The 21028-nt window shown below is 29.8% G+C and overlaps 2 protein-coding genes across 4 annotated transcripts in view; one reads left to right on the top strand and one right to left on the bottom strand.

The window, feature by feature from the left end:
- Window positions 1–10690, bottom strand: part of LOC136982977 (uncharacterized) — a 62079-nt gene extending 51389 nt beyond the window's left edge. For 2 of the 3 annotated variants that reach the window (XM_067279562.1, XM_067279563.1), the window contains exons 1-2: window positions 10294–10690; window positions 1239–1362 (exon numbers count right to left, since the gene is read on the bottom strand). In XM_067279562.1, coding sequence (XP_067135663.1) covers window positions 1239–1331 — 93 coding nt within the window. In that variant the 5' untranslated portion in view covers window positions 1332–1362; window positions 10294–10690. Of the gene's footprint in view, window positions 1–1238; window positions 1363–10293 lie in introns of those variants that run through there. The other variant, XM_067279564.1, reaches the window with a different exon arrangement.
- Window positions 10691–10981: 291 nt separating this feature from the next.
- Window positions 10982–21028, top strand: part of PIG-T (phosphatidylinositol glycan anchor biosynthesis class T) — a 45110-nt gene continuing 35063 nt past the window's right edge. Inside the window, 3 exon segments of the mRNA XM_067279575.1 lie at window positions 10982–11194; window positions 11269–11446; window positions 18300–18537. Of these exon segments, the coding sequence (XP_067135676.1) occupies window positions 10993–11194; window positions 11269–11446; window positions 18300–18537 (618 nt within the window). The 5' untranslated portion in view covers window positions 10982–10992.

Below are 21028 nucleotides of genomic sequence, written 5' to 3'. Positions count from 1 at the left end.
ACAATTGCCAGATTTTCAGGCTAATTTACTGCTAGTATTAATGATTAAATATTATGTAATTTGATTCTAGAGGTAGGTATTGGGTGCCATATCTTATTAAATTTAATAATTATAATTAAGTTAATATATATTAAATAATAAGAGATGGCACCTAATGCCTACCTCTTGTACCAAATTATGTAATATTTAATCATTAATGGTAGCAGGAAAGAAGCACAAAAATCCAACAATCATTTGCCTATTAAAAAAATATAAGACTTTTAGATTAGATGTTTACATATGTATTTATCATAACAGTAGAATGCAGTAATAGACAGCACACGCAATATCTGCAAATATATTTCAATGCCATTTACAGTAATATAAATTTTGTGTTTGTCATGTCATATTGCATTAGGCAGTAATATGATTGTAATGATACACTGAAAGAATAATGTAGTTCAAATATTGACAACAGAATTTCTTTTCTAACAACATACTGTATATATTAGGATATATAAAAATGATGATAGAATTTGGATAAGACAAACAGGGAAAGAAAAATTAAGAGTATTAAAACAAGTTAGACATCTCAAAAGCTGGAATAATATGAGGATAATAAGCTTTAAAAGCACGTCTCTTTTAGTCCAGATCCATTATGAACTTACAAGTAAATCCATAATATACTTAGAACCTACACCAGTCATATTTATGATCGCAGATAACATATTTGCCTAATTTTATGATAGCTTTGATACAATATCATTATGATAATGTGAATTTGTTATTTCAGTTTTCCATAGTCCCTGATTTATCCCTATTGAAATTTTCTAGGTGATGAAAAGAAAATCCAATATCAGTTTTTCCTTCTAAATGCAAAATAAATCTGAGAATGAATAAGCTCAGTTTAAGAAAACACCTACAAACAAGTCCTTTTCATTGAATGCTCCAAAAACAAGATTATGCAGCATTATACAATCATCAAGATTATATAATGTATACATTAACTGTATAATCTCAATTAATCTATGGCCTTATTTCATTTAATCTACATAGTGTCATTATTGAAAATCTTAGTTTACACTGAAAAATTCAATGATATAATTTTCTGTTTCAACAATAATAAATGAAACAGATATGAAGGTTTTATTCATATTTGTTTTAAATGTTCTGTTTTCACTGAATAGTAGTGTAGTAAATAAATAAAAATAAAATATTCTGTAAATGAAAGTTATAAAATTTTTTACACTTCATCTCACCATGCTTTTCTGGGCAATGTTTCTTTTGGGTCTTTGAGGTGGTGATTTATTTCCAGACATAGAAAATTTTTCTATCTTTGTTTCTTGCTTCATGGTCGAACAATTACATAGAGAGTACAAAATTCTGGAAGTAGCAATAAAATAAATAATTGTGAAAATATTGTTTATGAAATTAAATTTAAAAAATTTCCAATAATAACAACTTCAAAAATAAATTTTTTTATAATCTTTGCCTGCTAGTTTAGATGTATACAAAAAATTTACATTATTTCAGAATTGTTCAAAATTAATTAAAATAATTATTTAAATAAGTTAGTGTTCAATATTATTCATATTTAATTTTAAAAAATTATAAAACTGGATGAATTTTGTAAATGAATCTAAAGCTGAAAAGAATCACCTTAAAATTTTTTAAATAATTTAAAATAATAAATATAAATTTATTGTAACTCATTCTCTATATAAAAATAAAAGTTATGAAAATGTTGACCTTAATAGCAAATAAAATATCCACATATATATTGTATTTAACATGCATAACAACTATATATTAATAATTATATTCTGGGTAGTAGTAAAGCAATTATTCTTCTTTAACATAGTTATTTAGCAGAATGTAATAATCAGATAAGAACTTAAAGAAAAATGTCTCCAGATTATAAGAAAAAAAATTCTGTGAAAAGAAAATTGGTTTCAGGGAAAAGTAAAGCACTATTGTTTACATCTATATTACATTTTATGATACATACAGATACAGCTAGCTACTGTATGATATACTATATTTACTCAAATATAAGACGATCCTGCATATAGGACGAAGTGTGACTTTAAAGATCAAAATAAAGAAAATTAGATTTATTAATACAATTCTAATTTTATTTCGTTTAATAGCAAATAAAATATCAAATGCATATAAATGCACATGTTGTCCCACAAAAATTATTGGCATTTTAAACTTCAAGGAAAAATCTTGTAAAATCGACAACATAATTTGTTCACGTAAAGCTGTACAATCGGAAACCTTTTTCTGCCAATTCTGCTTAACAGTTGAATCCAATCTTCGTCAATTATCCTTATGAGTTTCTTCAAATTCTGATTTCCAAATAATCATCTGTTTTCACATGGGGATGAATTAAAACTTATAATCAGGCTCCCATGTAATTTTGGAATTCAATTCGAAAGCTTTGCTTTTCCTATTGCTACAAGTATTCATCTTTACTCCTGACAATACACAAGAACAATTCAAATGACCCAGATAAAATATTATTGTTTTTAAACACCAGAAGGTGAGAATCCGGTAAAAGATGCGAACACACAGTTTAAAACAATTATACAAAAATGAAAAGAATCCTTTGCTTGCACGTATAGGACGACCTAGGTTTTTGAAACAGTGAAAAATGGATAAAAACCTCGTCTTATATGCCAGTAAATACAGTATACTGTTAGCTTATGCCTAGGTAATAGTCATTGAAAAACCTACCAATATTTTTGTTGGTTTATGTTTTCTCAATGAATATAGTAAGAAAGCACAAACTGACTATTCTACTAATAAATAGCAATATAAATCATAATAATTTGAAAATAATGATGAATTCAGAAAAATATCTTATTTTTACTCATACTCTTATTATTTAGTATTACTTATATCCATCCTATCACACTAAATCATGTAGTAGAGGCAACTCTTGCTTCACACAGCTTTACTTTTCTTCAAGTGGCCTAAACTAGATTTGTAGATTTCTTTTATAAAATTATTTTTTTACCTATTCTAAAGAACACATCTATCAAATTTCATGCAATCAATTCAGAGTTTTCATTAAATATTACTGAATAAAAAAAATTATACTTGTAACCATTCCACACTACTAAAAAGCTATCAAAATTAATTCTAGGTATTGCTTAAGTATCAATTTCCCTTGAAAATTTTCTTTTTCTCAATAGATTAATTGATTTAACTTCACAGTTGGTTTAACCGTAGTTATTTCGTCTGTACCGCATTTCATCAGAGACAAAGACTATTGGGTTTTATTCACATTATTCTTTATTTCACTATGCATTTCGGGTGCAATCTTTTCCATTTATTTTGCACCCCTCATCAGGTGTTACATTTCTACAATTGGTAGAGAATACAAAATAAACGGAAAAGATTGCACCCGAAATGCATAGTGAAATAAAGAATAATGTGAATAAAACCCAATAGTCTTTGTCTCTGATGAAATGCGGTACAGACGAAATAACTACGGTTAAACCAACTGTGAAGTTAAATCAATTAATCTATTGAGAAAAAGAAAATTTTCAAGGGAAATTGATACTTAAGCAATATATACAAAAAACCGCACCATTAACGTCTAATACTTATAGAAGATAATTCTAGGTAATTATTTATTGAATCAGAACTTACATACAACTCACATTATAACTGCACCTTACTGCAAGTTTATTAAAATGTCATATTTAAACTATATTTTAATAAAAAATAATATAAATATCATAATTGATCAATCTTTTTATGAAAGGCCAATAATTCATTATAAGGTAAACAAAATATTTATTAAATAACCAACAACTAACTGCAATTTTCAGCAAACAATAAACAAAAAATTTACTGCTCAAACATTTTCAGTGATCATTTAGAAGCCATCATCAGGAATGAATACAAAAAAACAGTTCTATCACATTTGAACTTTATAAATTTCTAAAGCCTCCAAAGATCGTATGTCATGTCGATCAAAGACCCTACATTAAAGGATAGCTTCATCCCAACAGGGGAAAACTCCAGGTTTGGCAGCATAACGGGCAAGTGCTGTGTTATAATTCTCCTCGGCCACATCATATTTATGGTTGCATATTTTGGCTTGAAGGGATTTTTATTTGGATCCAATGTATGACATAGGCCTGTTAAATCCTCCATCTTGTAATGGAATTTGGTAAACCCCTGGTGCTTTTGTGTCATCTGACCTGTCTTCTGTGTTAGCTAAAAGGCAGAAGACATTGGGTTTTCTCTTATAAGTTAAGCACAAATTTAAATCACTAGCAATCTTATTGTAAATTTGATGTAGGGACAGTTTGTAACCTATAACTACACAATTATACTCTGCTTTGTTAATGCTTGTACTGGTGTTAGCTAATTTAGATTGCTGTGTGGAAGTGAATGCGTTGATTAACGAATGGCTGTACCCGTGGGTGGATGCTATACATTTGACACGTTCAAGTTTGTTGTTGGTATTGGATGTCTCAGAGAAATGCGAGTAAGCCCTTGTAATTAGGGCCTGGAATGCCGCTACTTTAAAAGGCCAAGGGTCAGCTGAGTTAGCAGGCATAAAGAGGGGAAGTATGTGGTTTGCGGTAAATCGTCGTGGTTATATTTCTATTTGCCCTTCGAATCTTTGATGTCCAAGTAATTAACCTAAGTGTAACTTTCCTGATCTAATTCTAGTGTTAGTCCATAGCTGTTGTTGTTAAAAACTTTTAACATCTCACCTGTATCAGGTTTAGTACTCCATATAATCAAAATATCATCCACATACTGGGTATAGCTAAGGATATTGGATTTTAAATTTACTAATGGTTGTTCTTCCAACTTTTGTAAGAGGAGTTCACACAGATCTTCTGAGATAGGGCTATCCATTTGTAACCCCCTTTTATGAATGTACCCCCATTAAAGTAAAAAAAAGAATAGCATACTAGGTGTGTAAGTTCTAATATCTGGGAATAGAATCTCTGGACATCAGGCGTAGTAGTGAGAAAGAAATCTCTCAGCGAATGAAAACATGGTTCCAAACAAATGGATGGGAACATCAATACAAATTCGAACACTGTAAGAATATTCGTTCTCAATTAAATTAATATTATGAAGTTTGGGAGAACTAAACATGACACAGGTGAGATGTTAAAAGTTTTTAACAACAACAGCTATGGACTAACACTAGAATTAGATCAGGAAAGTTACACTTAGGTTAATTACTTGGACATCAAAGATTCGAATGGCAAATAGAAATATAACCACGACGATTTACCGCAAACCACATACTTCCCCTCTTTATGCCTGCTAACTCAGCTGACCCTTGGCCTTTTAAAGTAGCGGCATTCCAGGCCCTAATTACAAGGGCTTACTCGCATTTCTCTGAGACATCCAATACCAACAACAAACTTGAACGTGTCAAATGTATAGCATCCACCCACGGGTACAGCCATTCGTTAATCAACGCATTCACTTCCACACAGCAATCTAAATTAGCTAACACCAGTACAAGCATTAACAAAGCAGAGTATAATTGTGTAGTTATAGGTTACAAATTGTCCCTACATCAAATTTACAATAAGATTACTAGTGATTTAAATTTGTGCTTAACTTATAAGAGAAAACCCAATGTCTTCTGCCTTTTAGCTAACACAGAAGACAGGTCAGATGACACAAAAGCACCAGGGGTTTACCAAATTCCATTACAAGATGGAGGATTTAACAGGCCTATGTCATACATTGGATCCAAATAAAAATCCCTTCAAGCCAAAATATGCAACCATAAATATGATGTTGCCAAGGAGAATTATAACACAGCACTTGCCCGTTATACTGCCAAACCTGGAGTTTTCCCCTGTTGGGATGAAGCTACCCTTTCACGTAGGGTCTTTGACCGACACAGTATACAATCTTTGGAGAATTTTAGAAATTTACCAGGTATATAGCTGACATGAAGGAAAATTGCATCAACTCAGACTGTATTCCAGTACTGCAATTGTGAAAATATTATTTTGATTGCCACAGTATGTAATAGTAATAGTAATAGTAATAGTAATAATAATAATAATAATTTTATTTGTAGCTTCTTTACTTAAAAAGAACCATTTATTTAATTTTGTGATGTAAACGAGACACTGTCCACATTGGACATCCTTTTAAATTTAATATGCATATAAGTTGTAGATGCTTTTAAATGTTTAAAAGATTGGAACGCAGAGAAGTTCAAATGATAGAACTGTTTTTATGTATTCATTCCTGATGATGGCCTCTAAATGATGGCTGAGAATGTTTGGGCAGTAAATTTTTTGTTTATTGTTTGCTGGAAATTACATTTAGATGTTGTTATTCGATCATACAGTTCCTGTTTATAAGTGTGCCAATTTTTAAAAATTTTTAATTTAATGCTTAATTAATCTTACGATTAAATTTAAAGAAACTTTTTCAATTAAATTAATTTATTCATGAAATGATACTATAAATCAATGGTGCTCAAACTTTTCAATCTATAGGCCAAATTGCATATAAGTTGTAGATAGGTGGGCCACAAATATTTTTTATATTCTATGTATAAAAAAAAAAAGGGCTTATTTTTATCATTTATAAATGGTGTCCACAGGCTGGATTAGGCTCAGGTGCCATAATTTGGGTATCACTGTTGTAAATAATAGTGAAGCAGAGTAAAATTGAATTTTCAAATGATCTGCCAGATTTTTATCATGCTAAATAGCCATAGTTTAGCCCAAAAAAATCCAGAAAATTATTTACAAAGTCTAATGTAATGGGTTGATTGCTATTTATATATAGTAAAATTGAATTTGTTTAAATAAAAATTACTTTTAATTTTGAACTATAAGAATGTTAAAATTGGATAAACTATTATGGTATAATTACTGATAACAAAGCATTAAAATTCATATTTTCTTTCTTTGTTTAAAAAGATTTAAAATTTCAATTCAAAAGATAAGTTTACAGTAATACATCCTATTTTAGTTTTTGAATATTGTTAAAATATTGATTTCATAGTTTGATTTTTAACTAAATAGTTGTAGCCTATCATTGTTTTGATTATAATAATTTATTGTTTAGGCTATGTTTATGACTTTTGAAGATTAACTGATTTAATGAATTTTCAGATATTGAAATGCATTATGTAATCCGCATATTGTTTATATTAATAATGCATTATATAAAGTATAATGGGCATAGAAAAAATAAATCATTATTAATACACAAATAATATTTATATACTTGTTTTACATTTATTCTGATCTAAAAATTACTTTCTTTTTTCATAATGATTACAGTTTTGCTACAATTATTTAAAATCATTATTAACTAATAAATTAATTTCCTATATACATATTTATGTGTAGAAATATATAAGAATAATTACAATTCAACTAATGAAAACATTATTGTTTTATCACAATGTTATTAAAAATCAAGCAAATATAATATAAAAATAAAAAAAGATGTTTATCAAAATCAAAACTTTATATTAAAATCTAATTACAGAGTAAATAAGTAATAAAATCTTTTTTCTTGTAATTTTATTAGCTTAAATAAATATGTAAGCAGATACACAAAGTGTATTTCCTACATATTTTTATTTTTAAAAATGATTTAAATTCTAGGATTAATTCTTCAATTACATATTATAAAAACAAAAATGTTTTTCTATTCTATATGATTATTACAAAAATATTCATACTTGCAATTTTTACTAGTGTGTATATGTATAAATAGAGAATAGATAAAGTTTAATAATCATATTTTATAGTTTATTAACCTAAATAATGAATTTTAGTTTTTGTTAACTTATTTACTTTGATATATGTTGTAATTAGATGAATTTATAGATGCATCATATGTATTCTGTTAACTCATTATGGCTTTAGTTTAAACTGCATGAAAATATCAATGTGGTAAAAATTGCAATTAAAAATAGTATGTGACATTAAATTCTATTTAATAATTACTCAGCAATCATATATTATTCAAACTCTGCTAAAACTGATATTTTAGCAGAATTTGAATGATAAATGATTATTTAATAGAAATTAATGTCACATACTGTTTTTAATTGCAATTTTTACCACATTAATATTTTTATGCAGTTTAAACTAAAGCCATAATGAGTTAACAGAATACATATGATATATCTGTAAATTCATCTAATTACAACATATATCAACTTAAATAAGTTAACAAAAACTAAAATTCATTATTTAGTATAATAAACTATAAAATAAAATTATTAAATTCTAGCTATTCTCTATTTATACATGTATAATTAGCCTATAATACACAATGATAGCCTATATCCTCTGTGTATATAGATTGTTTAGTAAAGTGATTTCTTTGAAAGGTCATTTACAGTTTGTTTTTTTAAATTTATATATGAAATATAAATTAAAAGTAAAAAATAAACACGCATTTAATAATAATAGTAATATTATTACGTTTTTCAAATATGAATGACTAATATTTGGTCACATTCTATTATTTTGTCTTATATCAAATTAAGCATTTGCAGTTGTTGTATGTTATTACTGTTTTCAGCTTTAAATTTTGTTTTTATCTCAATAAATAGAAAAACTAAAATTTTTTTCTGTTCTTTCTACACAAGTTTGTAAAAATCAAATTGAAAGGTTTGATTTTTTCAAAATAAAATAATTATTTAGTTTATGTTCTCTTAAAAACAAGGCTTATAATTTCAATATTTATTTATATTAATAAAATATATAAGTTTATACATTGATTAAAATATAAAATGTACACTTTTCACTAGTATTTCATTAGTAAGAAATATTATTTAAAATAATTATTATATTAAAAGAATAAAAAAATTTTAAATATTTTTCAGATATTACTTCACACAATATTCATTAAAAAAATACAAAGTTCTTTCCAATATGATAAAATACAAAAGAAATTTTTTGTAATTTAAATATATCTATTGATAAAAGTCATGTTAACTCTGAACATAATGACAAGAGGACATTTTGTAGTGGTGATAAATCAAAACAACACAGAATAAATTTTTGGAATAGTGAATATGTTATCAGTATTATTAGTATATATAAATAATCTCAGCTTTATTGAACCATGATAAAATTTTACAATTCAGCATCAATGAAAATTTTAAAGCAATTAAAATAAAAAATTTCTATATTAATATTACAAAATATTTGATAAATTAATTAAACATATTTATATAATTAATATTTAAAATAAAGATGCTGTATTTTATAACAGAAAATAATTACATTCGTGAAGAAATTTCTAGAAATAGAATAATTAAGGTTATTTTAAAGTTATTAATTAAAGATCATTTTATAAACATTTGTTGATTAGACATTATACATTGATTAAAGATCAATGTATAATGTCTAATCAACAGAACAAATGTATAATATCTATTTCTTAAAAATCAATTATCTAATCATCATTATTATGTTAACTTTTATTTTATAATTTAATATCCGATATATATTTTAACAAATTTAAAATATTAATATAGAAACATGATTGAAAACAGTTTATGCTTGAAATATTGTATTTATTATGGAGTAACTAATTTTGTTTCTTAATATAAATCTATCAGATTAAAATTAGAAAATTTTTAAAATTTATATTCTTAAATGCTTTACAGAATCACAGACAATACTTCCTGTTTACATAAAAAGCTCTTTAAATTTTAAAATGCTCAGAGAGTTAAATTTAGAAGCAAATGTAGCTAGTGTAATTTAGTATTTGGCTTTTGGCAAAAAAATCTTGGCATTTTGAGAAAAATAAATAATGGTTTAAATATATAAAACTTGAAGATAGTTACTAAGCATCAGTTTTATATATAATACATAACAATTAATATGAAGAAATCAATTTCAACTCCCATAAAAAATTTTTTGTTTAATACAATCTGCCAAATAAAATCTATTCTTACATTCATAAACGAGTTAATTATATTAAAATTTTAAATTTAAGATGAAAAATAAGTAAATTTTTAGTCTCCAATATATATATATATATATATATAACATATAATTTTTTGACAGTTTAATTTTCTAATAAGCTGAAATTTCAGTGGTTGACGCGAAAATATATTAATATATAAGTGAATATTAAATACGTGAAATCTGTTGAAATTGAAATGTATTGATAAAAATACTTACGGGATAGAATTTGTTTTACTTATTTTCATAAGAAAATAGTTAATCGGCGAAGATTTAAAGGTTAAAATGATAAAAGTTTACAATAATATATATGTATGATTAAGTATACATGAATATAATCGAATATATTGATCCTTACCTTGAATTATTGCTGCCCTTTTAATCATTTGTTCAGTCGGATTATAAAAAAAAACAAATAAAACAAACAAACAAAAGAAAAAGAGTCACTCCCTATTTGGCTGGATAAATTTTTTATAAACAATTCGTATCTTATAAAGCAAGAAATCTAATATCCAATTACTACAAACAACACACATCAATAAAATTCTCATAAAAACTAAAAGAAAATTCCAATCCATTATCAGTTTTTAGTTTTTGCATTTCAATAAGTTATTGCTTTGATTAATTATAGCGTTGAAAGTTGATAAGGATTATCCGAGTTAATTATTTATACGAAAATTTCTTGTATATCACAAATTACTCTTTTATTTAATTTCCGTCCTCTCCTCCATTGTCCATGTGCTTCTTGTTGTTAATGATGGGTTGAATAACGGTCACGAGTGTTATTGGTTAATATTCTACTTGATAAAATTTACCGAAAATGTATTTAATTTAAGCGTTTATTTATTATTATATTAATTAATATCGCTATAATAAATGTCGTAAATGTACTTATTAAATTTTTGAAATATTTTAATAAAATGTTTATATATTTTTACACGATAAAATCAAACATTTGGTTTAAATTAATATTTATAAAAATATATAAAAATTAAATGATATGTTATTTTAGTAAAATATTCGAGAAGTTTGTTTTTTTGAAAAAAACTGTTGTATTATGCGATATGCTAGTAATATGGCGCCGTCCAGTGTGTCGATTTTTACATGTGTATTTTTAACTATTATAGGAACATGTTCTGCAATTGAAACAGATATTTTTAGTGAAGAATTAATTATTAAACCTCTTCCGAGTGGGCACGTGTATGCATATTTCCAGTTTCCTATTAGATGGAATGTGGATTTGGATCAAAATGATGCGCGTTGGTTTGCTTTCAATTATTTTCTTACAATAATTCCAATATTTTTATTTATTTCAATCGTTTGGTGTTTCCAGTACGTCATTTTCGTTTGTTTCCGAGGTCCATTGGACAGATTGTCACGAAACATCGGGTTCAAGAATTACACTTAAGTTTAACTCAAGGGAGATGGAGACACAAAAAATGGGGATATCCATTGAAAGATGCACCACCTGGAGCTGAGCTTTGGGCATGGTTTAGACATGACACTTTAGAGTAAGAAATATCCATTCATTTTAATTTTATTTTATGTGTAATTTAATTTAAGTATTCAGATAAATATATTAAATAATTTATAGATTATGCTGTTGTTGTTATAGTTTATTTATATGTACAGGTAATGATTTACTCAATTATTTAATAATAATAGTGTTTCAAATGTATTTTAGGTTAAAGTGTACCTAGGTAACCCCAATGGTGGTGCTTCTGTTAGGTTAGGTTAGATTAGATTAACTATATTTTTAGTAGACGTTTCCTTTTTTTTCGTTTGTTCAATAACTACCATGAATCAATAACTAGTGACGTTTAGCACACGGCGGCCTGCCAGCGACTCCCCTCCGGGAGGTCAGTCGGGAGCCCCACATTTCTTTATGCAGTGCTCGAGAAGCACTTTACAGCGAACACACTGATACTGGTTTCTAATTGGCCAACATTGCTCGTGACGTCATTTCGCTACACTCTTGCTGCATAAAGAAATGCGGCCAAGCACGAACAGTCGGAAGAGCAGCCATAGCACCACCATTGGGGTTACCTAGGTATACTTTGACTGTATTTTATAATAGCAAGTATCATAATCGTTATGAAATCCAGAATTTGCTATGGGAATGGAACTATAAGGTAGTGATTCTGTGTCAAAAGGATCAATTTGATAGTTGGTTCCCACCTGATCATGCCCTAATTAAATCAAAGTTGACACAGATGTTCTGTAATGTATAAAACTATTTTCTACTCTATTTTTAAACTATTAGCTAAAGTTACATGTACCAGAAACAAATGAGCTTCTAGGGAGTGTTAAGTGAAGGCCTTAAAAGTGTCACAAATATGATGTGAAACAAACTTCCAAGTTTCATAAGTCATAAGAAAAAAATTAAAAGAATAAAATTCTAAAATATAAAATTTGTATAACTAGCTTGTTGCTCTTCGATTAGCTAACAAAATTTTAACAGCCTGGCTCTGCTAGTTTGTTTATAACTATTACATTAATATATATATAAGCCTTATTGTAACTTGATAATATGGTAGTTCATTTGACTTGGTTTATAACAATGACTTAAAGTTGATTAAAAAATTCAATAGGGTAGATGTATCAGTTTTGGCCAGTGTACCAGTTCTGGCCAGAAAACAAATTTAACTAAAAATATAATCACCACATATTCAAATCTGTCCAATGAAACAAACTTTTATTGTTAACTGTTCACACAGTTAACAATAAAATTTTATTTCATTTGTGATTGTATTTTTAAGTTAAATTTGTTTTCTGGCCAGAACTGGCACTACACTGGCTAAAACTGGTACATCTTCCCTTCATAAAATTAAAGTCCATATTTAGCTTGTTAAAATTTCTGAAGAAAACAAGTTTAGAGGTTGTCATTTAGTGAAACAGCTGAATAGTTATAACACTGACATGCACAACAACACCTTCCTTACTTATTCCAGAATCATTTTTTTCTAAATTACAAACATTTTCAGCCACATTTAGAGGTCTTCCTCAAGTAAAAAATTATTCCATCAATCAAACATTCAAAAATGTTTTACACATATCATGATTTGATTTGAAATTTACATTATAATTAACCGACATGGATTAATTTAAATTATAAAATAATGTAAAAGTAAACATTAAAAATGAAAGTGCACCATATTTTATCTCATTATTTTTAATGTTTACTTTTACACTATTTTATAATTTAAATTCATCCATGTCAGTTAATTATAATGTAAATTTCAAATCAAATCATGATATGTGTAAAACGTTTTTGAATGTTTGATTGATGGAATAATTTTTTACTTGAGGAAGGCCTCTAAATGTGGCTGAAAATGTTTGTAATTTAGACAAAAATGATTCTGGAGTAAGTAAGGAAGGTGTTTTTGTACTGTCAGTATCAATTGTGAACAGTTCCAGTAAATTAATTAAATGAATAGTTATGAGAATAGTTACAAGATGCTCTCCAAGTTGTAAGGTTAAATTTCAAGACATTGCAGAGATACTACTATTCAAATACATCATCAAAAATTTTTTTGCAGTTTTGCTATCTTTGAACTGCTGCATCTCAAATTTATCAGCTCCAATTCTCTTCCTTTTACTTTCATCAGAAAGAGCAGGATTTTTATGTAAGGATTAAAAAATGGCTTAGTAAAGAAAAGAAACAACTGCTTTTGCAAAACGTGTGTAATTTGTGCAAGTTTTACACATTGCAACTCCAGTTTAACAGCAATTTGTAATTGACTTATTCTATAAATCGAACTCACTTGTGCCTATTGACCGGTGTGAAATAAATAACTTCAATTCAACGAACGTTTTCTGGACGCCTTCCGTGTCCTTCTTCAGGTTAACTGCTGGATTCTATTATTTTTAAAAAAAAAAAAAAAAAAAAAAAAAACTGCGTTCCGATCTTTTAAGAACAAATTCAAATGAAGATAGTTCGAACGCGCGATGACCATCGCGCATGCGCTATATCTGTCGTGCTCCTTGTCGTACTGTATCATATTCTTTTTAATCTTTGTATTCTTTTTTATCTTTGGGTCACATGATTTCATGTGTTATCGGACCCAAATAAATCTTTATGCATCCTCTTGTAATAAAGTTTGCCAAGCAAGCGAAAGAGTTATCTCGTCGCGTGAATTAATGCATGTTGTTTTAGTTTGCGCTTTATGTATCTCTATCGCTTCCAGCCATTTGAGGTGTTCCATCCGAGTCGTTTTAGTTATTAGCGTGGCCCCGCGAAGTCCACATTAATGCCCGGTTCAGAAGCGTACACTGCAAGCGACGTGGTAGCTCTGTTGTATCTTATATCCGCCTCGTGTTCTTTAACCCTGACTTCCATAGAGCGTTTCGTTGATCCTATGTAGATCAGATCCCTATTAAATCTCTCGTCCTTTATCGGGATTCGGTATACTCCTGCCATTCTATTCGGGTCCGATGGGTCCTTTCCGTTACGTAACAAAGTGTAAATGGTTGGGCCTCTCCTATAAGCAACGGTGACCTTACGTCTCCTTGCGATAGACGCGTATACGGATTTCAATGTCGGGTTATACGTGATGGGTATTCTCTCCATCTCCGTGTTTTGGTTGTTACTTTGTGCCACTGCAGGTGCGTTTTGGCTCATTCGTGCTCTTTGGCGTTCCGCCATTCTTGGAATAATGTTGCGGTAGCCGTGTATATCCGCAATCTTCTCAATATGTTTCAACTCTTTCTTAAGCGCTTGTTGAGTGGAAGAGTGCGTGTATGCCCGTCTGACCAATGATCTAAATGCTGCTATTTTGTATTGGATCGGGTCGCATGAGTCACTCGGGATGTATGTGGGGCTTGCACATTGTTTGCGATACACAGAGGTATGGATGTTGTGCGAGTCAATCCTGATATCCACATCCAAAAAATGCACATTGGTATCACTATGTTGCTCAACTTCGATTGACAGACCATACGTGTTATCATTCATCTTTTCTACGAATTGCGCCAAGTTCGGTGTTGTCTTCCATACGATGATGACGTCATCTATATAACGTCTGTATAGTAGGATATCGTTGGTGAATCCCGGGAGTGTTTTGGATTCGAGTTGTCTCACCACCAACTCACACAAGTCCCCTGACAGTGGACTTCCCATCAGGACACCCCGCGATTGTGTGTATGTTACATTTTTAAATTGAAACACCGACCCGTAACACATGAGGTGCGCTAATTCCAACACATTCTGGTGGAGGGCTGTGTCATTTACTTTCGTAAACAGGAAGTCTCGAAGTGCGCAAAAGCACGGTGGTATCTTGATGGAAGGATACAACGATTTAAAATCCAGCACCGTTATGTAAGCTGGGAGGTGAAACAGATTCACCTCCCAGCTTACATAACGGTGCTGGATTTTAAATCGTTGTATCCTTCCATCAAGATACCACCGTGCTTTTGCGCACTTCGAGACTTCCTGTTTACGAAAGTAAATGACACAGCCCTCCACCAGAATGTGTTGGAATTAGCGCACCTCATGTGTTACGGGTCGGTGTTTCAATTTAAAAAATGTAACATACACACAATCGCGGGGTGTCCTGATGGGAAGTCCACTGTCAGGGGACTTGTGTGAGTTGGTGGTGAGACAACTCGAATCCAAAACACTCCCGGGATTCACCAACGATATCCTACTATACAGACGTTATATAGATGACGTCATCATCGTATGGAAGACAACACCGAACTTGGCGCAATTCGTAGAAAAGATGAATGATAACACGTATGGTCTGTCAATCGAAGTTGAGCAACATAGTGATACCAATGTGCATTTTTTGGATGTGGATATCAGGATTGACTCGCACAACATCCATACCTCTGTGTATCGCAAACAATGTGCAAGCCCCACATACATCCCGAGTGACTCATGCGACCCGATCCAATACAAAATAGCAGCATTTAGATCATTGGTCAGACGGGCATACACGCACTCTTCCACTCAACAAGCGCTTAAGAAAGAGTTGAAACATATTGAGAAGATTGCGGATATACACGGCTACCGCAACATTATTCCAAGAATGGCGGAACGCCAAAGAGCACGAATGAGCCAAAACGCACCTGCAGTGGCACAAAGTAACAACCAAAACACGGAGATGGAGAGAATACCCATCACGTATAACCCGACATTGAAATCCGTATACGCGTCTATCGCAAGGAGACGTAAGGTCACCGTTGCTTATAGGAGAGGCCCAACCATTTACACTTTGTTACGTAACGGAAAGGACCCATCGGACCCGAATAGAATGGCAGGAGTATACCGAATCCCGATAAAGGACGAGAGATTTAATAGGGATCTGATCTACATAGGATCAACGAAACGCTCTATGGAAGTCAGGGTTAAAGAACACGAGGCGGATATAAGATACAACAGAGCTACCACGTCGCTTGCAGTGTACGCTTCTGAACCGGGCATTAATGTGGACTTCGCGGGGCCACGCTAATAACTAAAACGACTCGGATGGAACACCTCAAATGGCTGGAAGCGATAGAGATACATAAAGCGCAAACTAAAACAACATGCATTAATTCACGCGACGAGATAACTCTTTCGCTTGCTTGGCAAACTTTATTACAAGAGGATGCATAAAGATTTATTTGGGTCCGATAACACATGAAATCATGTGACCCAAAGATAAAAAAGAATACAAAGATTAAAAAGAATATGATACAGTACGACAAGGAGCACGACAGATATAGCGCATGCGCGATGGTCATCGCGCGTTCGAACTATCTTCATTTGAATTTGTTCTTAAAAGATCGGAACGCAGTTTTTTTTTTTTTTTTTTTTTTTTTTAAAAATAATAGAATCCAGCAGTTAACCTGAAGAAGGACACGGAAGGCGTCCAGAAAACGTTCGTTGAATTGAAGTTATTTATTTCACACCGGTCAATAGGCACAAGTGAGTTCGATTTATATTTTATACACCCCGGTGTGTGGGATGATGATATTGACTTATTCTGAAACCATGTCTTTTAATTTATTATTCTATACTTCATAACTGGGTGCATATGCAGACACTAGGCATTTTTAACATCACTATTCAGGAATATTTTACACACCAAGCATTTTGGGCATATGCTCCTCATCTGTTGGCTACAGAATAAAAATTTGAACATGGTGTTTTTTATATTATAAATTTTTCTATAGTTTACAACGTACCTTTATCTTCAAGACATATAGTATAGAAGTTCATGTACGTTTTAAAAATACATATATTCGCAGTTAAAATTTTTCTACTTAGTGCACTGACAGCACTTAGCCTTCACTGGTGATGTTGGTTTTCACCACCAGGTTTTTTTTTTTAAGAAAAACCTGATGAAAACCAACATCATCAGTGCACTAAGTAGAAAAATTTTAACTGTGAATATATGTATTTTTAAAATGTACATGAACTTCTACACTATATGTCTTAAAGATAAAGGTATGTTGTAAATTATAGAAAAATTTATAATATAAAAAAATACCATGTTCAAATTTTTATTCTGTAACCAACAGATGAAGGACGTATGCCCGAAATGCATATCAGTGTGTAAAATATTCCTGAATGAAGAGTGATGTTAAAAATGCCCAGTGTCTGCATATGCACCCAGTTGTGAAGTATAGAATAAGCAATTTGTAATTTATTCACTACCATCAGCACACAAAGAAACTTTTCTATTAACAGTATTTTTATTTTTGGGTCTGTCTATCAGTGGCTAAGTGGATAAAATCAATGAACACATCAAGTTTCAAGTGCTGTCTTTTCACAGATCGTCCAAAACACAGTGCTTTGTGATGGGAAGTAATGGAACACCCACCTTCCCTATAATCCCAACCTATCTGTAGACACTAATATTTTTGGATCTCTTAAGTTTTTGGGAGGTGAAAATTTCAAAGATAGTGGAGGGGTCACTTCAAAACTTTCTATGCTGAAGCATTCAAACCCTACCAAGTACAAGTAAGTGCCTGCAAGTAAAGAGAGGCTATCTTGAGAAGGAAAGCTAATATGATTGAGTTACACCAAGTAGTTCAGAACTAGTGATAAAAATTCTGGGTCAAAAATGAACTGTAGATAAGATATTTATTTTTTCTATATTGAGTTCTATCTTTCACATATATAAAATCTAGAAACATTTGATCTTAATCACAAAATATATAGTACACAAACATAATAAAGCAGTTTTTTCAGTAATTTAGCCTTGACTTTAGTCTTTACTTTGTATTGTGATTCAGAATTATTTAACATTAACCAAATTTAGTTAAATAACAAAATAAGTAAATGTGATATTAAAGTTTTTCTATATTTTTATACTAATATGATTATTTTCTGTGCTTAATATATTAATCACAATTAATTAATTGTTTTTTTTATAGTGTCAATAAAGCATGGACTGAATTAACCAATTCATTGTCTGGACAATTTTGTGCTTCATTAAATTTCATAGATGCAACAAGTACAATTTCTCCTCAAATTTCATTTCGACCACTGGGATTAGTTCATGAAAAGCATGGTGCTAATTCTTCTCATGTTCGATTTGCTTCTTTACCTAAAGAAACAGTTTGTACTGAAAATCTATCTCCATGGAGAAAACTGCTACCGTGTGATACTAAGGTAACCAAATAATTCACCATCGTTATAATAATCTAATGAGTGCCTAAATATTTGGGCTACTTGATTATAGCCATATTATAGCCCAAATATTTTGGTGATTGTTGGATTATTATATTAACTCATTGGGCTTTGAGATGTGTATCATATGACTATTATTAATTTAGAAAAGATAAATATAATAATAATAATAATAATAATATAAATAAAATAATTATATTTCTATTGCATATGATAACAACTTAATGCTACTAGCAATTATTTTAATAAACAGAACCATTAAAAACTTGGTTATTCAATTAAAAATTCTTAAAATCAATGCAATATTAAAGAATCAAGAATTTCAATTAAATCAAATGAATAACAATTTTAATTTTAATAATCAGTTATCATATCTGTATATCTGTATAATTTTATTATACAGATATACAGATATGGGGGTCTTTTGTCTATACATTACATCTAGCACAATTACTCAAATTAATTTGTATTCAAAAATGTTTGAATTCTTGGCATTCCATAGTTGGAATGAGTATGAACCTGAAGCAGATCATGGTAGAGAATTCAAAATGTTCATTCATTTAGTTGAATTCGTATCTTACCGGAAATTTAAAAGTTTAGAAGTGATACTTATATGTATCAGTATTTACTATAGAAAGTTGTATAAAATTGACTGATTTTACAAGGAGGACTTAAGCTCTGCCTCTAAACAAAATAGCATTGGCAAGTATAGCAAAGATGAAAAACCTGAATAAATTAGAAACATTTATGCTGGATCTGGAATTTAAATTTTTTGATTAGAAGCAAATAAATACTTGCTGCTGTCAGTTTTTTGTTGAAAGTTAAATTTATGATATAATCAAGTGTAACTTAATGATGTCATGATATAAGTGTAATCAAGGTGAAGCTAAAAATTTTGATATATGAGTAACCTGGTGGAAGTCTGTGAAGAAAAATGAGTTGGTACATAATTTGAGAATGTTTCTTAATGATAACAGGAACACTTGACATTTTTAATACCCGATGCTTCTGTGATACTGGTAATTTATACTTTTCTTTTTTGTTACTGAAATGAATATTTTTATTCTGGATGAAATTTGTTTGTTTTTGCCACAAGATGAATTTATTCAGAACTGAAATTTGTGTATTACTCTATTGAACCTTTTTACACATTTTGAGACAGTCAAATTGTTAGTTAAATAGTCTTTTCCAAGCAAACAAATAAATGTTCAAAGGTGCCCATTTCTTTCAGAAGGGAAACATCCCAATCCAGATAATCATAGATACCATGGACCATGAAAATCATGTTTAGTTTCTTAAAAAGAATGGCATTCCTACTGCTTAAAAGTTAGCCAAAATTAAACAATATCAGTTTTCATTAAATACAAAAAATATGCAGAAATAAAGACATCTTATGAATTTTTAATGGTATTTAAGCTTTTATGTTGACTTCTAATCTGAGGACTTATCACATCTTTTGGGAAATGTTTTCACATAGACATCAAGAGTTTTTTTTTTGGTTGTTCTACTTTATTAAATATGCATTTCAAACAGCTATGTCCCTCTAAGTTTAAAGCAGATGTCTGCTTTACAAGTTTTTTTACAACTACATTACATTTTTAAAAAAGAAAGATTATTTTTATTTTACAGGCTACTATTAACTGTAGAATAAGTTTGGCTTTGCAATCTGTTGGATTTTTAATGTAAATTTCTGTAGCATCAATTTATTATCATTACATTTGGGAAAGCTTTTTTAAACTCTTATGGTACATTTGATATTAGAACATTACAATGTGGCCAAAAACATAGTGCACTTAACTTTAAATAAATGTAATTTATTGGGCTGCAATTTTCAAATTGCAGATCTACAGATTTTCTGTCTTTCCTTAATGTTTATTCTCAAGACAGAAAATCTGTCTTGAGAATAGAATTAATAGAAAATCAAGATCAAATATGGAAAGCTTGCCAGAGGCCCCAATTAACTATATATGATCTTCAGTTTGGTCTGGAAGTCATGTGATTTTTTAAAATTAAAATATGATAAAAAAACATTTCAGCCTGGCATTGTGAGAATGTCCTAATAAGCAATTGCTCATTGAGAATTTAAAAAGCATTGAGATATCTGCTGCACTTTTGTTAAGATGAAAAGCAAAATCTTTGTGTCCAAAATTTTTTCTAAGCTTAAGTAGCAATCAGTGATTAATGATTATCAATAAGCAGGTATGATGGTGAAACTAACTGAAACTTGATGCTTGTCAGATCATTATTAGGAACCAAATAATGATCTGTAATGTCTTATTACACAAAAGTAAAGCAAAAGCCCTGAAAAATATGCTAATGGTGAGTTACATACTAAGGTTCATGGTTAGTGTGCCAAGCCTGGACTTGCACAGACAAAAATTAAATATCGTTGCTAAAGATCAAATGTCAAAAGAATTACTATGCATAATATAAAAAATTCTATTTATTAGTAAAGCCCTTATATGTACAATTC

The sequence above is a fragment of the Centruroides vittatus genome, unplaced genomic scaffold (assembly GCF_030686945.1).
Source record: "Centruroides vittatus isolate TY-2023 unplaced genomic scaffold, ASM3068694v2 contig_875, whole genome shotgun sequence".
Lineage (NCBI taxonomy): Eukaryota > Metazoa > Arthropoda > Arachnida > Scorpiones > Buthidae > Centruroides > Centruroides vittatus.
The sequence above is the reverse complement of the archived record's forward strand: the minus strand, read 5'-3'. Positions and strand labels throughout refer to the sequence as shown.